Here is a 13,047-nt window from a genome sequence, read left to right on the forward strand (position 1 = left end):
GGAGGCCTGCGCGGGCCTCTTGCTGATGTCCACATTTTTGGTTCAACACCTCTATTCTGAGTGTCTACCCTGTACCAGGCACTGCCAGGTGGTGAGTGCACAATGGTGAGCAAAAGGCAGACCCAGAGCAGCGAGCACCGAGACTGACTCTGATGGGAGAGAGAGATGCTAAACACATAACCATACAAATACATGCAAAGTCACCTATGGTACCTGCCATGGGGAGACACGGAAGGTACTCTGAAGTACTGTGGTCCTGGGTCAGAGCTGGCTTTGTCTGAACTGACGATGGGAGTGTGTTCCCCACTGAAGGAATGGCATGTGCAAAGGTCCTGCGGCAAGAAGGAGCTTGTTGTGTGCAAGAAGTCTTGTGGGACCAGACCCAGAAAGCATGAGGGGCAGCACTGATGCAAAATGCACCTGGAGATGAACAGGCAGGGCCCAGCCACGCAGGACTTCATGAGGCAAATTAAGGACTTGGGTCTTTATCTTGACAGTGACAAAGTGGGAAATCTCTGCATGTTTTAAGCAGAGGAATGGAATGATCATTTCACATTCTGAAAAGACCACTCTGCCATTGTAGGAGGCCAAAGGTGGATATAAAAAACCAGTTAGGAATCTACGAGAGAAGATGGTAGCTTAGGCTTGGGTACTGTTGGGGGGACAGACAAGGAGAACAGAGAGAACTGAAGAATAGTCGGGAGTCAAAATGAACAGGGCCTGGTGATGGATTGGATGTGGGAGATGAGATCAATGTGTGGCCGCTTAATTCACTCTACATTTCCTCCCAGAACACAAAATAGATATGCTAGCTCCTCGTTAATCAGGTTTCACTCCCTAAAAAGGAAAGCCAGTAATTTCACAAATAGGGCACCTAATCATTATCTTACTCATCTCGTGAGTCTGTTTTGATTACTGCCTTTACTCTACCTGATTCAATCCAAAGTCAGAAAAACCCACATTAAATGAGGAGGTTTAAGAATTGTTTTGAATGAACCATAGACATGAGCTATAACGACCATGAGAATCTTTATTAGAAGTCTACCTAAAAATGCAAACATCTTGTCTGGTTTGTACTTATTAGGTGGAAACAGTTACATTTACCTGTAACTAAGGAAGGTTTAGTCTGCTTCTAACTTTGGCATCACTAATGTCTTCTGAACTGTGTTAAGTTAGTCATATGGATTTCTACAAGTGGATATAATACGAAGAGACCTTTTTTTTTTTGCATTTGACACCCAAGACTGATTTTAAATCTTCCTTAGTTCTTTATCCCTACTCCTCCCTACATGTGTTAAAAATGCAAAGAAGACACGGTTCTAGGATGGTTAGCCATGTGTTATCCTTTGAAAATTGGCAGTTAAGACCCTTAAATATGTCCAGCTTAAAAAAAAGTCATTGCAATTCCAATTATTTTGTTGTCTCACACTTGGAGCTTCCATTACTTATAACATTAAAAAAAAAACCTAGGCAGCATGATTCATTCCTTTGCTCACTAAGCATTTAGCAGCCATCGCTACACACCGGGCACTGGAGAAACCAAGGAGGCCTCAGGGGGCTCACAGCGGGCGGCAGGCCGGGGATGGCTGGAGGACAGAGCGTTATGGCGGGGGAGGGGAGGATGGGTCGACAAGGAGAGGGCGCCACGCAGCCAGTGACAGGGCACGGGGCATCCTGGGGGACGCCGAGGCAGGCCCCCCATGGCTGTGAAGGTGAGAGGACGGAGGTGTTGGGAGGGAAGGTAAAGGTGGGCAGCGAGGGGTCCTAAGCCGTGCAGGAAAGGTTTTAATTCACACTGAAGTGCACAGGCTGGCCAGTGAAGAATGTGTGTCGAGCAGAAGAGTTACAGGTCCAGGTTTGCTCTTCAGAACCACTACATCCAGAGCATATGTGTGGAGGCATCAGAGAACGGACTGGAGCGAGGGGCGATGTAGGGACCAGGGAGACTGCTACCCGACACAGCCAAGGAACCGGCAGAGCCTCAACAAGGGAAGGATGGAGACAAGGGGAGCGATGAGCAGGCTGGGGCTAGAGGACGCAGTGACCGGCTGGACACGGAGGGAGAGGGACGATTCCAAGGGGACTCCAGTTTCAGGCCAGAGGGGAGGGTGTGGCCACTGGTTAGACTGGAGTGGAGATGGGGGGTCGGGAGGAGGAAGTGGCTTTTTCAGTTCGGGGACCTGTGGGTCTTTCAGGAGACACGGCTCGGGAGGCAGCCGAAGCAGGGGGAATCTGGACGCTAGAGGAAGGGTGTGGGCTGCAGGTAAGAGGCTGGCGGTGAGCAGCGCAGAGATGCGCAGAGTGAGGCCGCCCAGCGAGCGAGGGCAGGACAAGGAAAGAAGTGGGCAGGGGAGCATCAGCGTGGTGGGGCCAGCAGAGCAGCAGGGCTTAGGGGAGGTGGAAGGAGAAGAGCGGAGCGGGGTGGGGAGTGGGGAGAAGGGGTGAAGTGGGGGTGACTTGCAGGGGCTTCAGGGGAGGGAGCAGTGGAGGAAGGAAGCAGACAAGGGCCAGAACCCATTTACATTCAGTCCTGGGCAGGGGGGCCACCGCTAACCTGGAGGGGACAGCTCTGGGCGTGGTGCAGAAGAGATTTCCCTCCCTCACCCCACGAAAGGACTCCCACAAGGACAGCAGTGTCCATCGGTCTGTGAAGGTTTGGGGGCATGAAACACAGTACGGAGCAAAAAAGGATGGGGAGGGCAAAATGGGATTCTTAATGGACTCGTTGATGATTTCCATTAATCCCAGGGTCTCTCTCATTCCTGGTGCCTCAACTCAACCAACCAGGAAGGAAAGAAAACACAGACTCCCTGAGACCCACCCACTTCTGGGACTCACACGAGTGACGGTTTCCTGGCCTAAGCGGATGTAACAAGTGATTTTGGTATGTGTGATCACGTTCCTTCGCAACAGTTTTTACCCCAGGTGTCATTAATTTCTTTATATCCAGCGGCACCAGCTTCTTTGTTCTAAGACTGCGAACCCAAGAGGGCAGGGACCCAATTTCCTTACCTCACCTATAAAACTGAGCACAGCATCGTGAAACGATAGCCAACGTGAGCACACTTTTTGGACAGCGGAGCACACTTGCAATAATCTCTGAAGCAATAAAGAACCGATCAATGTCATGTTCCATTAGCAAGCCTTAAAACGGGCTCCATGATCTCATGAACGCCAAGGCCACGTACACTTGGTCTGGTAGATGGGAACTCTCTCTGGGCTTTTGTGAAAGGACAGGTACCAGGGGTTGGATAATCCTGAGAAGTCCTTCCCAAAAGCATCGTTATCACCGGGGGACAAATGAACCAAAGGTTTCAGGTTGAAGACAAACACATCCTACAGAACTTTAGGACGAGGATGAGAATTCCAAGAAGGCAACTTTATCTTTGAAATTGATCTTTATGGTTAATCCAGCCTTGAAGACAGTATTGGTGCAAAGCAAGAAGGACTGTTAGAAAACCCTGAGCCTGCTGAGCCCCAAAGACAAACTTCACCATGACAAGGGAACCATTAAAGCAGAGGGAAAAAACCAAGGCCCCCCCCCCCCAGGCATCACCTACTCCTGGTCATGTATTTATATCACTAAGTAAACATTTACACTATTTTTTTGAAGTATCTAAATTTTAAAACCAAGGCACAGGGCTTCCCTGGTGGCGCAGTGGTCGAGAGTCCGCCCGCCGATGCAGGGGACACGGGTTTGTGCCCCGGTCCGGGAAGATCCCACATGCCGTGGACCTGTGCTCCGCAACGGGAGAGGCCACAACAGTGAGAGGTCTGCATACCACAGAAACAACAACAACAACAACAAAACCCCAAAAAACCAAGGCACAAACATTCACATTCAGATCTGCTTTAGATGTGAGAAGTAGGTGCTACTTCACACACCAGAGGCCTTAGAATTTCTCTAACTTTGCAGGAAGAGAGGCAGTTGTAATTGGGACTTGGCTTCCTGGCATGACAATAAGATACTGATACAATCAGATGATAATTAGCAAAGACTCAAAGAAGCAAAGACTCTTTGAAAGTCCAGGGGGAGCTCGTGGGGTTACCCACACATACCTGCCCAAAGTTTTCTTCATCAATGCAAAACATAAGGTCCAGTTCAGTCGGATCGTTTTCTAAGATCCATTTCAAAGAGTTGTAGTATTCACTATCCTACAGAAATGACACAAAAATTAAAATTAAGCATTTTTTCCCAAAACACACACTCATTTCTTTAAATAATTATGTCCTTTAAATGTAATTCCATCCAGAATCTCAAGAAATGCATGAGTCACTCATATGTTTCCAGCTCTACCCCAAACCTTCTCTTCCACTTTAATTTAAAAATACAAACTAAAAAACCGCTTTGGTAGTAACAGGGGTTTGTAGTTGGATCCTGTCCTCTGTCAAGAGGAAGCAGCCCGCTCTGGATGGCCGTCATAACATTACGGAACTGAACATGTAGAGATGAACATACTCCCCATCTTTTAAGAGTGAAAATATCAGAGGAGAGGAGGAAGGATAGAGAATGCTCTACTTAAATACCAGTGGTTTCAAGTTATGCCCCTTCCTGTGCTTCCAGCACTCTCTGCAAGTCACTGTGAGCCAACAGGAAGAGGCTGCCCTGGTGTCAAAACCCGGAACACAGGCCCCGAGAGCCTGGACTCCTCTGTCTCTTGGGCAGCCCCAGGGGCTCGACGAAGACCAAACAGAATGTGTGCACCGACTGTCAACGTGGCGAATAAAATTACTTTAGACTTGAAGAGAGATTTTTATACTCCTAGCCTCCTCACCATACAGTAACAAAAGCATAAAGGCTAAGCTAAAGGTAAACGCTGAAGAGAAACTCGACACGGGTACCATGCATACACAGAGCTGCCCGCCCGGGGAAAACCCAGCTGAGTGGACTTGTGTGCACTGCTGGCCTTCTACTCTCCTTCCACACCCAGAGGATGAGCTGTGAGGGAGGGATACACGGCCATATAGCCAACTACACAACGCGTACAGTCAACACGGCAGCGAGGCTGAGGGGAGGAAGATGCTTTCTGACTCAAGTGACAGAACGTGAGAGCAGAGCTGCAAACACCCCAAATGGACGAAGATGCTTCCTGATGGCCCCGTGTGTGGCCGGTGAATGGTGAGAGGTGAGAGGTGAATGGTGGGAGTACAGGTAAATTAAACGAAAAACAGAAGCAAAAGTATACCAGGAAAAGAGAATCAACTTTTGTTCTTTATAGAAAAGCCTTTCAACTCTAAAATGGTCAGCCTAGATTAAATAAGTTAAATGCAACATGAAAACGCAAATCAAAAGTTAGCAGTTATTTTCTACCTTTTCATTCCTCTCCTACACTGTAGTGGTCCCTTACCCTTCTTCCGTATCTGGGATGAGTATAAACAGTCTTCCCTTCATCTACTGTTTTCGTCTGGCTCCCTGCCATTTTTTGAGGTCGGAAAACAGAGGGATAGCGGATGAACCTCTAAGTGTGCAGTATTAGCAGTTTTCCATGGAAAACAAGGGCAGCAATGAGGTCTCCAAATGACCCTTGGATTTAATTTGGTCAAACCAGTTCCGAGTAAGCAGAGGTAACTGAGATGCGGGTGTACCCACCCTAAATACCACGACTCTAGGAAATGTGAAGAATGATTTGCTTATTAAAAAATTTAGGGAGATCAGTTAGCCTCTTGAACAATCCCTGTTGTCCATACTGAATGGCGACGCCCATAAAAACTGCTGTGACTACAACATGGTCTCGGCTGCCTTCCCATAATGCACAAGCTGCTGGTGCGGCCCGCGGGAGTGACCTCTGTTTACTCACCACAGACTCCATGTCATTCAGAGTTATCTGCTTCCCCAGCATCATTTTGTAAAACGGTCGAATGAAGAAACCTAAAACGCGGTGAAAACTGCGTTAGTTTCAAATCTTTGACGATGCTGTGCATCCGAGCATGAAATAAAAGATTAACCTGCTTTCATCTGAATGAGAGGCCGGGACAGAACAGTCGAGGGTTTTCTACAGTAAGATGAGGGCCTGGTTTGGGGCAGGGTTGGGGGAAGGGGTTTAGGAAGGAGGGCAGTTACACTAACAGGGATGGCACAGCAGAGGGGTGAGGTCAGAAAGGCTGCTGGAGGTGACAAACGAGTTTCAGGCACAATCAGGAATCTGTAGCGCAAACAGGGCGCACGCACGGGGGGAGAAAAGGGCACTCCCAGCAGAGGGACAAGACCCGGGACTCGCCAGGACCGAAGCACAGGGCGTCCCGGGCAGACAGGCCAGAGGAGGGACTGGGCAGGGAGTGTACAGCTTACACGCTGCCCAGGGCCAAGGGGAGTCACTGAAACGCCAGGGGGCAATTCCACCTGCATTTCAATGTCATCGCTTGGGCAGTAATGGGAAGAGCAACTGGAAGGGACAGACAGGAAGGAAACGAGGGAGGCCGTTCAGAAGGCTGTGCAGTCTTCCCAGGCCGGGTGATGACGGCCTGAGGGAGGCGAGGGCGGTGGCAATGCCGGCACGACTGCGCAGGTGCCCTGCAGGGACCCCACTTCACCCCGTCCCAGGCAAGTCAGCGTCACACGCCTCCTGACACAGGCGCCCCCGGAACCTCAGTCCTCTCCCTTCACCCTCAACTCGCATCCTCAGCGCCCCCTCCAGGTCTAACCAGCCTCCCTCACAGCCCGTTCCCGCTCCCACTGGCTCAGTGCGGCCCTGCGGCTGCGGCTCAAAGCCCCTGCTGTCTGGGGGGTGAAGCCACAGAAGGGAGTAGGGGCTGATCTGATGTGCAGCGTGTCTGCTCTGCCTCCAGGGCCGTTCATGGTCCCGGGAAACAAAGACACTGCTGGCCACACAGCTGGGGTCATTCGGGCTCTTCTTGCAATTCCCGAGGACACGGTTACCTCCTATATCTCCTTTTGCAGCAGGGACCTAGATGCTCCCATCACTACTCCAGGCAGCCCTGACTCCTGGCCCGTCCTCGCTCTTCTGAAACGATCCCAGCTTCTAAGTGCGCCAACCCCACCGCAGCCTCCTGGCGAGGCTAATGCCGGTAAAGCGCTCCCCCCCAGAGACCTCCGTGTGCTCCCTTCTGCCGGACTCTGGACCCATGTTTCCCGTACCCTCACTAGAACATCGGTCCCCTGAGGTCAGGATCTCAGCTTAAACTTCTCTCTATTTCCCCTGTAGCAACTAAGAACGTCTTCTTTCTCAGCAGAAGGTACATAACGGCCGTTCTAATAATCTATGGCATGACTCCCGTGCTGCAAATTAAAATACATTCACTGTATATACCTATACAGAGTGAGAACAGTTTCCCCCTAATCAGAAAAAAAAGTGTTTACTCCTGCCACCAGCCCCGCCCCCCGTAAAAAATACAGTGTTGAAATTAGAGGATCAACATCAGCTAGCCATGACCAGTAAAAATTTATTAAAGGAGAAAGTACACAGGGTACATCAACTAGCATAGCTAAGGTTCCACAAATGCAATTCCCATAATTCTCCTGGAAATCTCTCTCTCCAGTAACTGCAGTGTCAATCTTAATCTTCATCTGTCTTCTACTCTCAACCACTTCACACCTAAATTCTTCAAAAATATTTCTGATTCTCTTTCCTCGCTGATGATTTCTGTAATGTTCTCTTAAGGGCACTACTTTTTCAATGACCAAATCCATAAGAAGTCTCTATTATAGGCCTATTGATTCAGCCAGGGAGGGGGGTTTCACTCCTGACTTCCAAGGTCCCTTGAAATTCTTGGTACTTTGCATGACTTACATGCTTTAGATAATAATGAGATTATTCTGTGCCATCTGTTTCAGCAGTGATCCCAGGGGTCAAGGTCTTAGCTGAGTTCTAACACTGCTTTGAAATTATTTACAGTCTCTTCACATTCAAAAAAATGGTAATTTGGGGACAAACAGGACAATGGCAGGATACTGGCTGAATTAGACCGTTTTAATGAACTTTTCAATCAATACTTTCTATCTGTCATCAAATCTAGTTCCTGCTAAAGAAATGTTATTCTGGAAAACACAGAAAATGCACAAATACAGAATGTTCTGTGCTTCACACTTAAGTTTTTCAAAAAAAAAAACCTTTTTCAAACTGTGTGTAGACACTATGTCTTCAGTGCTCAGATTAAGATGACACCAGGAAAAAAAAGCACCTTCATTATGGACAAAACATTAAAGAAACTACTGATTTACAGAGGGAGAACCAGTGAAGCACTTTTGCTTAAAACCTATGATGTGAAAGATAAGACACCCGATAAGAGACCACAGACAGCACTGTCCAATTTTTATTACTTCAACACTTTTTAATAACTTACCATCTAAAAGTTTCCCATGAAATACTGCCAGACCAGCAACTCTTCCAATAAAAGTGAAATAGGACAAATGATCTTCATTACAGAGGCCTGAATTGGGATTGATCTGAAGTGTGTAGTTGTCCCTTTTTAGGGAGGGAGAGAGAGAAAAAGAAAGGTGGTAAATAAATGCAATAAATAAGAAATGCAAGAATTTGAATTTTCCAGTGCTGCCTGTCATTAAGCTTTTACAGTGCGCCTACAAACATCCTGTACCTGACAGGTAAGGCATAAAAGCCAGACAACGGGGCTTATTTGGCTAGCCCTTTTCCGTGACCAAGGACGGAGGTCTACTGGAGCTGGTGAATATGCCGTCATGTTAAACCGTGAGAAACTGGATCTCTGACTACTGTTGATCGACAAAAATCTCAATTTCATACGGTTCAGCCAGGTATTTGGGGAAGCTGAGAAGCCCCACATACCAAAGGGGCTGGACAGGGATTCCCAGCTACGTGTGAGTGCAACAGGTTGTCTCTGTGAGAAAGGGGGTTAACTCCCTTGAGAAGCTTTTGGTTTGGGGATTAAAATTTTTCCCAGGGGTCCAACCCCTGATCCATCTGACCAGCATTGTGCCCTGAAAGGCCTGGAGGCCACTGGTAGCAACATACGGCTGTCCCAACAGTGCAAACCTCAAGACGTTGACGTGCACCTCATCGCCCTTCTTTGATCTCACCATCAGGAGGATCGGTGGTTTGCAAAAGGGGCTCCGGGGCCAGATTCTTCTGGGGGCAGCTTTGGGAATGTGGGTAAGAGGTGCAGATCTCGCCTCTGGATCCTCCCCTCCACTTCAATGGCTTTTATCAATTTTACAAAATGGGAAATTCTTGGCCGGAGCATCGGAGAAGAACACTGAGGCTGCCTTCCAAAAGAGCTCCCAGGAGACCGGCACCAGGGGGAAGACACGGGAGAACCCTTGTCCCTGCAGAGCACAGGCTGCTTTTCAAGGTCAACTGTTTTACTGGGGGCTCGGGTCCTGCCTAAGCCTTTGGAGAAGCCACAGCCTGGAGGAGGAAAGGGTGGCCTTGCGAGTAGCAGTGTTTGATTCCCGAGAAAGCAATGGACTCTGCCTCGGTCTGCACGCCTGGCAGTGATGAAATCCTAATGCAAGGTGGGGTGGGCGTGGTCCATTGGATCCTAAAGGACGGGTCCTCGGTTTGCCTTTAAGTAATTTGACTTCAGAAACTATTCTTGTTCATAAGACAACAACCTTCTGAATTCTGACAGTGACAAATTCTCCTAAATTAACATAACGTTATGAATGAAAATTGCCTTGTTCCTTAGCGTTAAGTACCCAACACATTTTCAATCTCAATTACATGAACACAACAGACAAGAGAAGAATTATTTTTAGGTGTTCACAGAGTACGTTAGTTCACCATGCGGAATCAGACCTGTTCTAGACTTACAAGGGCTGGCGGGGAGGGGCTGAAATCAGCAGTGTTAATTCACCTCTGAGCGAGCTGCTTATTCTTTCGTTAAGTTTAAATTCATGAAGAATAAAACTGCTTCAGTGCGGACACCTTCTGAATGCACTCCAGACACTTACGTTGCAGAGTACTCGAACAGACCATAATAGGGGTTGAACATCTCTTTGGACAGTAGGAAGAACCATTCTCTGGCCACGCCCCCGTAGTCCAGACCTTTTTCTGATTCAAATTCAATCCACAGCCTAGCTTTCAGGACATCTGGTCTTTTCACAGACATGATTCTCCGATAGGATTCTTCAAATATGTTATTTCTGTGAAGTTTCATTTCAAACCTATTTGGAATATCAGCCTAAAAACAAGAGGAAAAAAACCCCACACACCATCAGACAGTAAATATACACCTTACTTCCTAACAGAAAAAAAAACAAAAACAAAGAGCAGCAATGACGGCAGCCTTCAAATAAACAAGCAATGATGAATGGTTCCAACCGAAACTCTCTCCTTTCTAGATTGTTCTTCACACAGACAGAAAGCCTATGTCAGGAGAAGACACACAGCATCCACCAGCAGGTGTCAGACTGAGCCAGCAACACGCGCTGCAGAAGAAACTACGCTGAGTGAAGACAGTCATCCTCTCTCCCTTTTATAAGCAACCGTGGGGCACTTATCTGCCCACTGGCAACTGAAATATGGTCAACTCTGTATACTGTTTTAGTCAAAGAAAGGGACTATAGTCCAGGGGATTAAAACCCATAGACAATCCCCACCTGGCCAGGCTGGGACGACCCTCAGCCCTGGTAGGGACTCCAGCTGGTAGCCGTGACCATGATGCCTACAAGCTAGTTCTGTTGCCATGGGGAGTGGGACCCTGATTATCACGGCCAAGTTGTGGGAAAGCATCCCAAAGGCAACAGTTACTAAACGTGAAAATAAAAAAGCACTTGACTGAAGTTGTGAATAACTGCCTCCTGGCAAAACAGGTCCAGGGTCAGCTTTGCCAGGATGATGGATCTACAGAGTCAGTTTCCAGGCAGAAGGTACCACGGTGCAAGTGCCACAAAGTGAGACAGCGTGATGTCCACAGTCATCACATCACTGGAGGAAATGCAGGCGGCGCACAAAGAAACACTGGAATTCCACAGGTTCAAATGTGAGTCATTTCAGAAGGAGTTACCCAGGAGCTCCTTGAGTCAGGATGTTAGAAGAGAGAACAGAACCCGTAAGAGGGAGCTCCCCAAGGCAGAGGCTGTGTTCCAAGCGTCTCTGCATCCCCAGTGCCTCGTCCATAGCAGAGGCCAGGAAAATGAGGCATCAGCTGAGGGAGTGGAGCGGGGTGGGGGAGATGGGGAAGGAACACAGGCAAATGGGGGTGATCTGAGCTGCAGCTTTCCCCAATGAGGAAGCCAAGAAATGGTGACGGGAACAAAAACACCCCCAAAATAGTGAAGGCACAAACTTAGGAGAAAACTGGTAAAATTTACACCAGAGAGGTGAAATCAGAAAGTAAAACAGAAGACACAGTATTAAAGTATCTGGGGAGAGATGTCAGTAGAAAATATAATATTGTGTTTTAAAACACTGCCTGTAAAAAGCCTTACAGGGTTTCTCAGTTTTGTCAGAATCTTAACGGGTTTCCTAGTAAGAATTTTAATCTGAAAATTACACTTGGTCTTAATATGTCAAATGTTATAAATTATATTTTTGTTGTACATATCATCATTAAAACTGTATTTCTGAATGTAAAGGGACTTGAACATTTTTCGAATTAGGATCTAGATTTTATTAAATAGGATAGCCATAATTGATTGCACAGGCTTCTCCACAATTTTTCACTAGCTCCTGAATTATTTTATACCTCATAAAAATCATTTCTATTTTTTAATGTATTACATAAGAAATTACCTTCAGGTGATTTGATATGTAATACTCAGTTAATCTTCACTTACCATGTCTGTTAAAAAGAAAATTCAGATTGAAGATCCAGGTGGATCAAAGTGCAGTGAGAAAAGGAAGGTCATATTTTTAGTATACACGTAACAGTAAGAAACGAGGTGTTCTCAGTGAAGTAATTTGGGTAACTTACAAATGACTAAAACAGCATTTTTGGAAGATATGTACTCACAGGTTTCTTTAATTTCTTCCTAAAGTAGTCATATTTCTGCTTAAATTCTCTGGAGTAAGGAACAGCCTGGAAGACAAATGTATAAATATAGATAATATGAACAACATGTTTGAAATTTTATGTGTACTAAGCCAACGTTCAGAAAATTTCATGAATCATGAACCTTAAAATCGTCACTCTCCACATAACCACTGAAATTTACATAATGTCTATGTAGCACATGCGAACGTTCTAGAAATGATTAAGGTTAATCAGCACTGAATAGGGCTTTCACCCCTGAAAACAACAATACAGATATTCAAGAAATCATTTAGAGGTATTATACATAAACTGAATAGACTTTCCATGTGACTTCTGTCTGAATATGCATCAGGGTACATTGTAATCTTCTTATAGGTTGTAGTTTAGGTAAGTTATTGGCTATCATACTTTAACACACAACTCCAAATGACCTACACTGTCGTCCAGAAAAGACTGACTGTGCTTTAAAAATCTTTGGGAGACGAATAGCCAAAGCAATCTTGAGAAGGAGAAACGGAGCTGGAGGAATCAGGCTCCTACACTTGAGACTATATTACAAAGCTACAGTAATCAAGACAGTAAGGTACTGGCACAAAAACAGAAATACAGATCAATGGAACAGGATAGAAAGCCCAGAGATAAACCCACACACATATGGTCACCTTATCTTTGATAAAGGAGGCGAGAATATATAATAGCGAAAGGCAGCCTCTTCAACAAGTGGTGCTGGGAAAACTGGACAGCTACATGTAAAAGAATGAAATTGGAACACTCCCTAACACCATACACAAAAATAAACTCAAAATGGATTAAAGACCTAAATGTAAGGCCAGACACTATAAAACTCTTAGAGGAAAACATAGGCAGAATACTGTATGACATAAATCACAGCAAGATCCTTTTTGACCCACCTCCTAGAGAAATGGAAATAAAAACAAAAATAAACAAATGGGACGTAATGAAACTTAAAAGCTTTTGCACAGCAAAGGAAAGCATAAAGAAGACGAAAAGACAACCCTCAGAATGGGAGAAAATATTTGCAAATGAAGCAACTGACAAAGGATTAATCTCCAAAATTTACAAGCAGCTCATGCAGCTCAATATCAAAAAAACAACCCAATCCAAAAACAGGCAGAAGAC

The 13,047-nt window shown here is 46.3% G+C and overlaps 1 protein-coding gene across 9 annotated transcripts in view; it reads right to left on the reverse strand.

Annotated features, from left to right (window-relative positions):
- The window catches only part of NEDD4L (NEDD4 like E3 ubiquitin protein ligase), a 340,545-nt gene that overhangs the window by 19,791 nt on the left and 307,707 nt on the right, over positions 1-13,047 (reverse strand). For all 9 annotated transcript variants that reach the window (XM_060121798.1, XM_060121799.1, XM_060121792.1 and 6 more), the window contains 5 exons: positions 11,887-11,952; positions 9,884-10,113; positions 8,302-8,423; positions 5,799-5,869; positions 4,060-4,155 (listed from right to left, as the gene is read on the reverse strand). In XM_060121798.1, the coding sequence (XP_059977781.1) occupies positions 4,060-4,155; positions 5,799-5,869; positions 8,302-8,423; positions 9,884-10,113; positions 11,887-11,952 (585 nt within the window). The remainder of the gene's footprint in view (positions 1-4,059; positions 4,156-5,798; positions 5,870-8,301; positions 8,424-9,883; positions 10,114-11,886; positions 11,953-13,047) is intronic.

This window comes from Lagenorhynchus albirostris, chromosome 14 (assembly GCF_949774975.1).
Source record: "Lagenorhynchus albirostris chromosome 14, mLagAlb1.1, whole genome shotgun sequence".
Taxonomy (NCBI): domain Eukaryota; kingdom Metazoa; phylum Chordata; class Mammalia; order Artiodactyla; family Delphinidae; genus Lagenorhynchus; species Lagenorhynchus albirostris.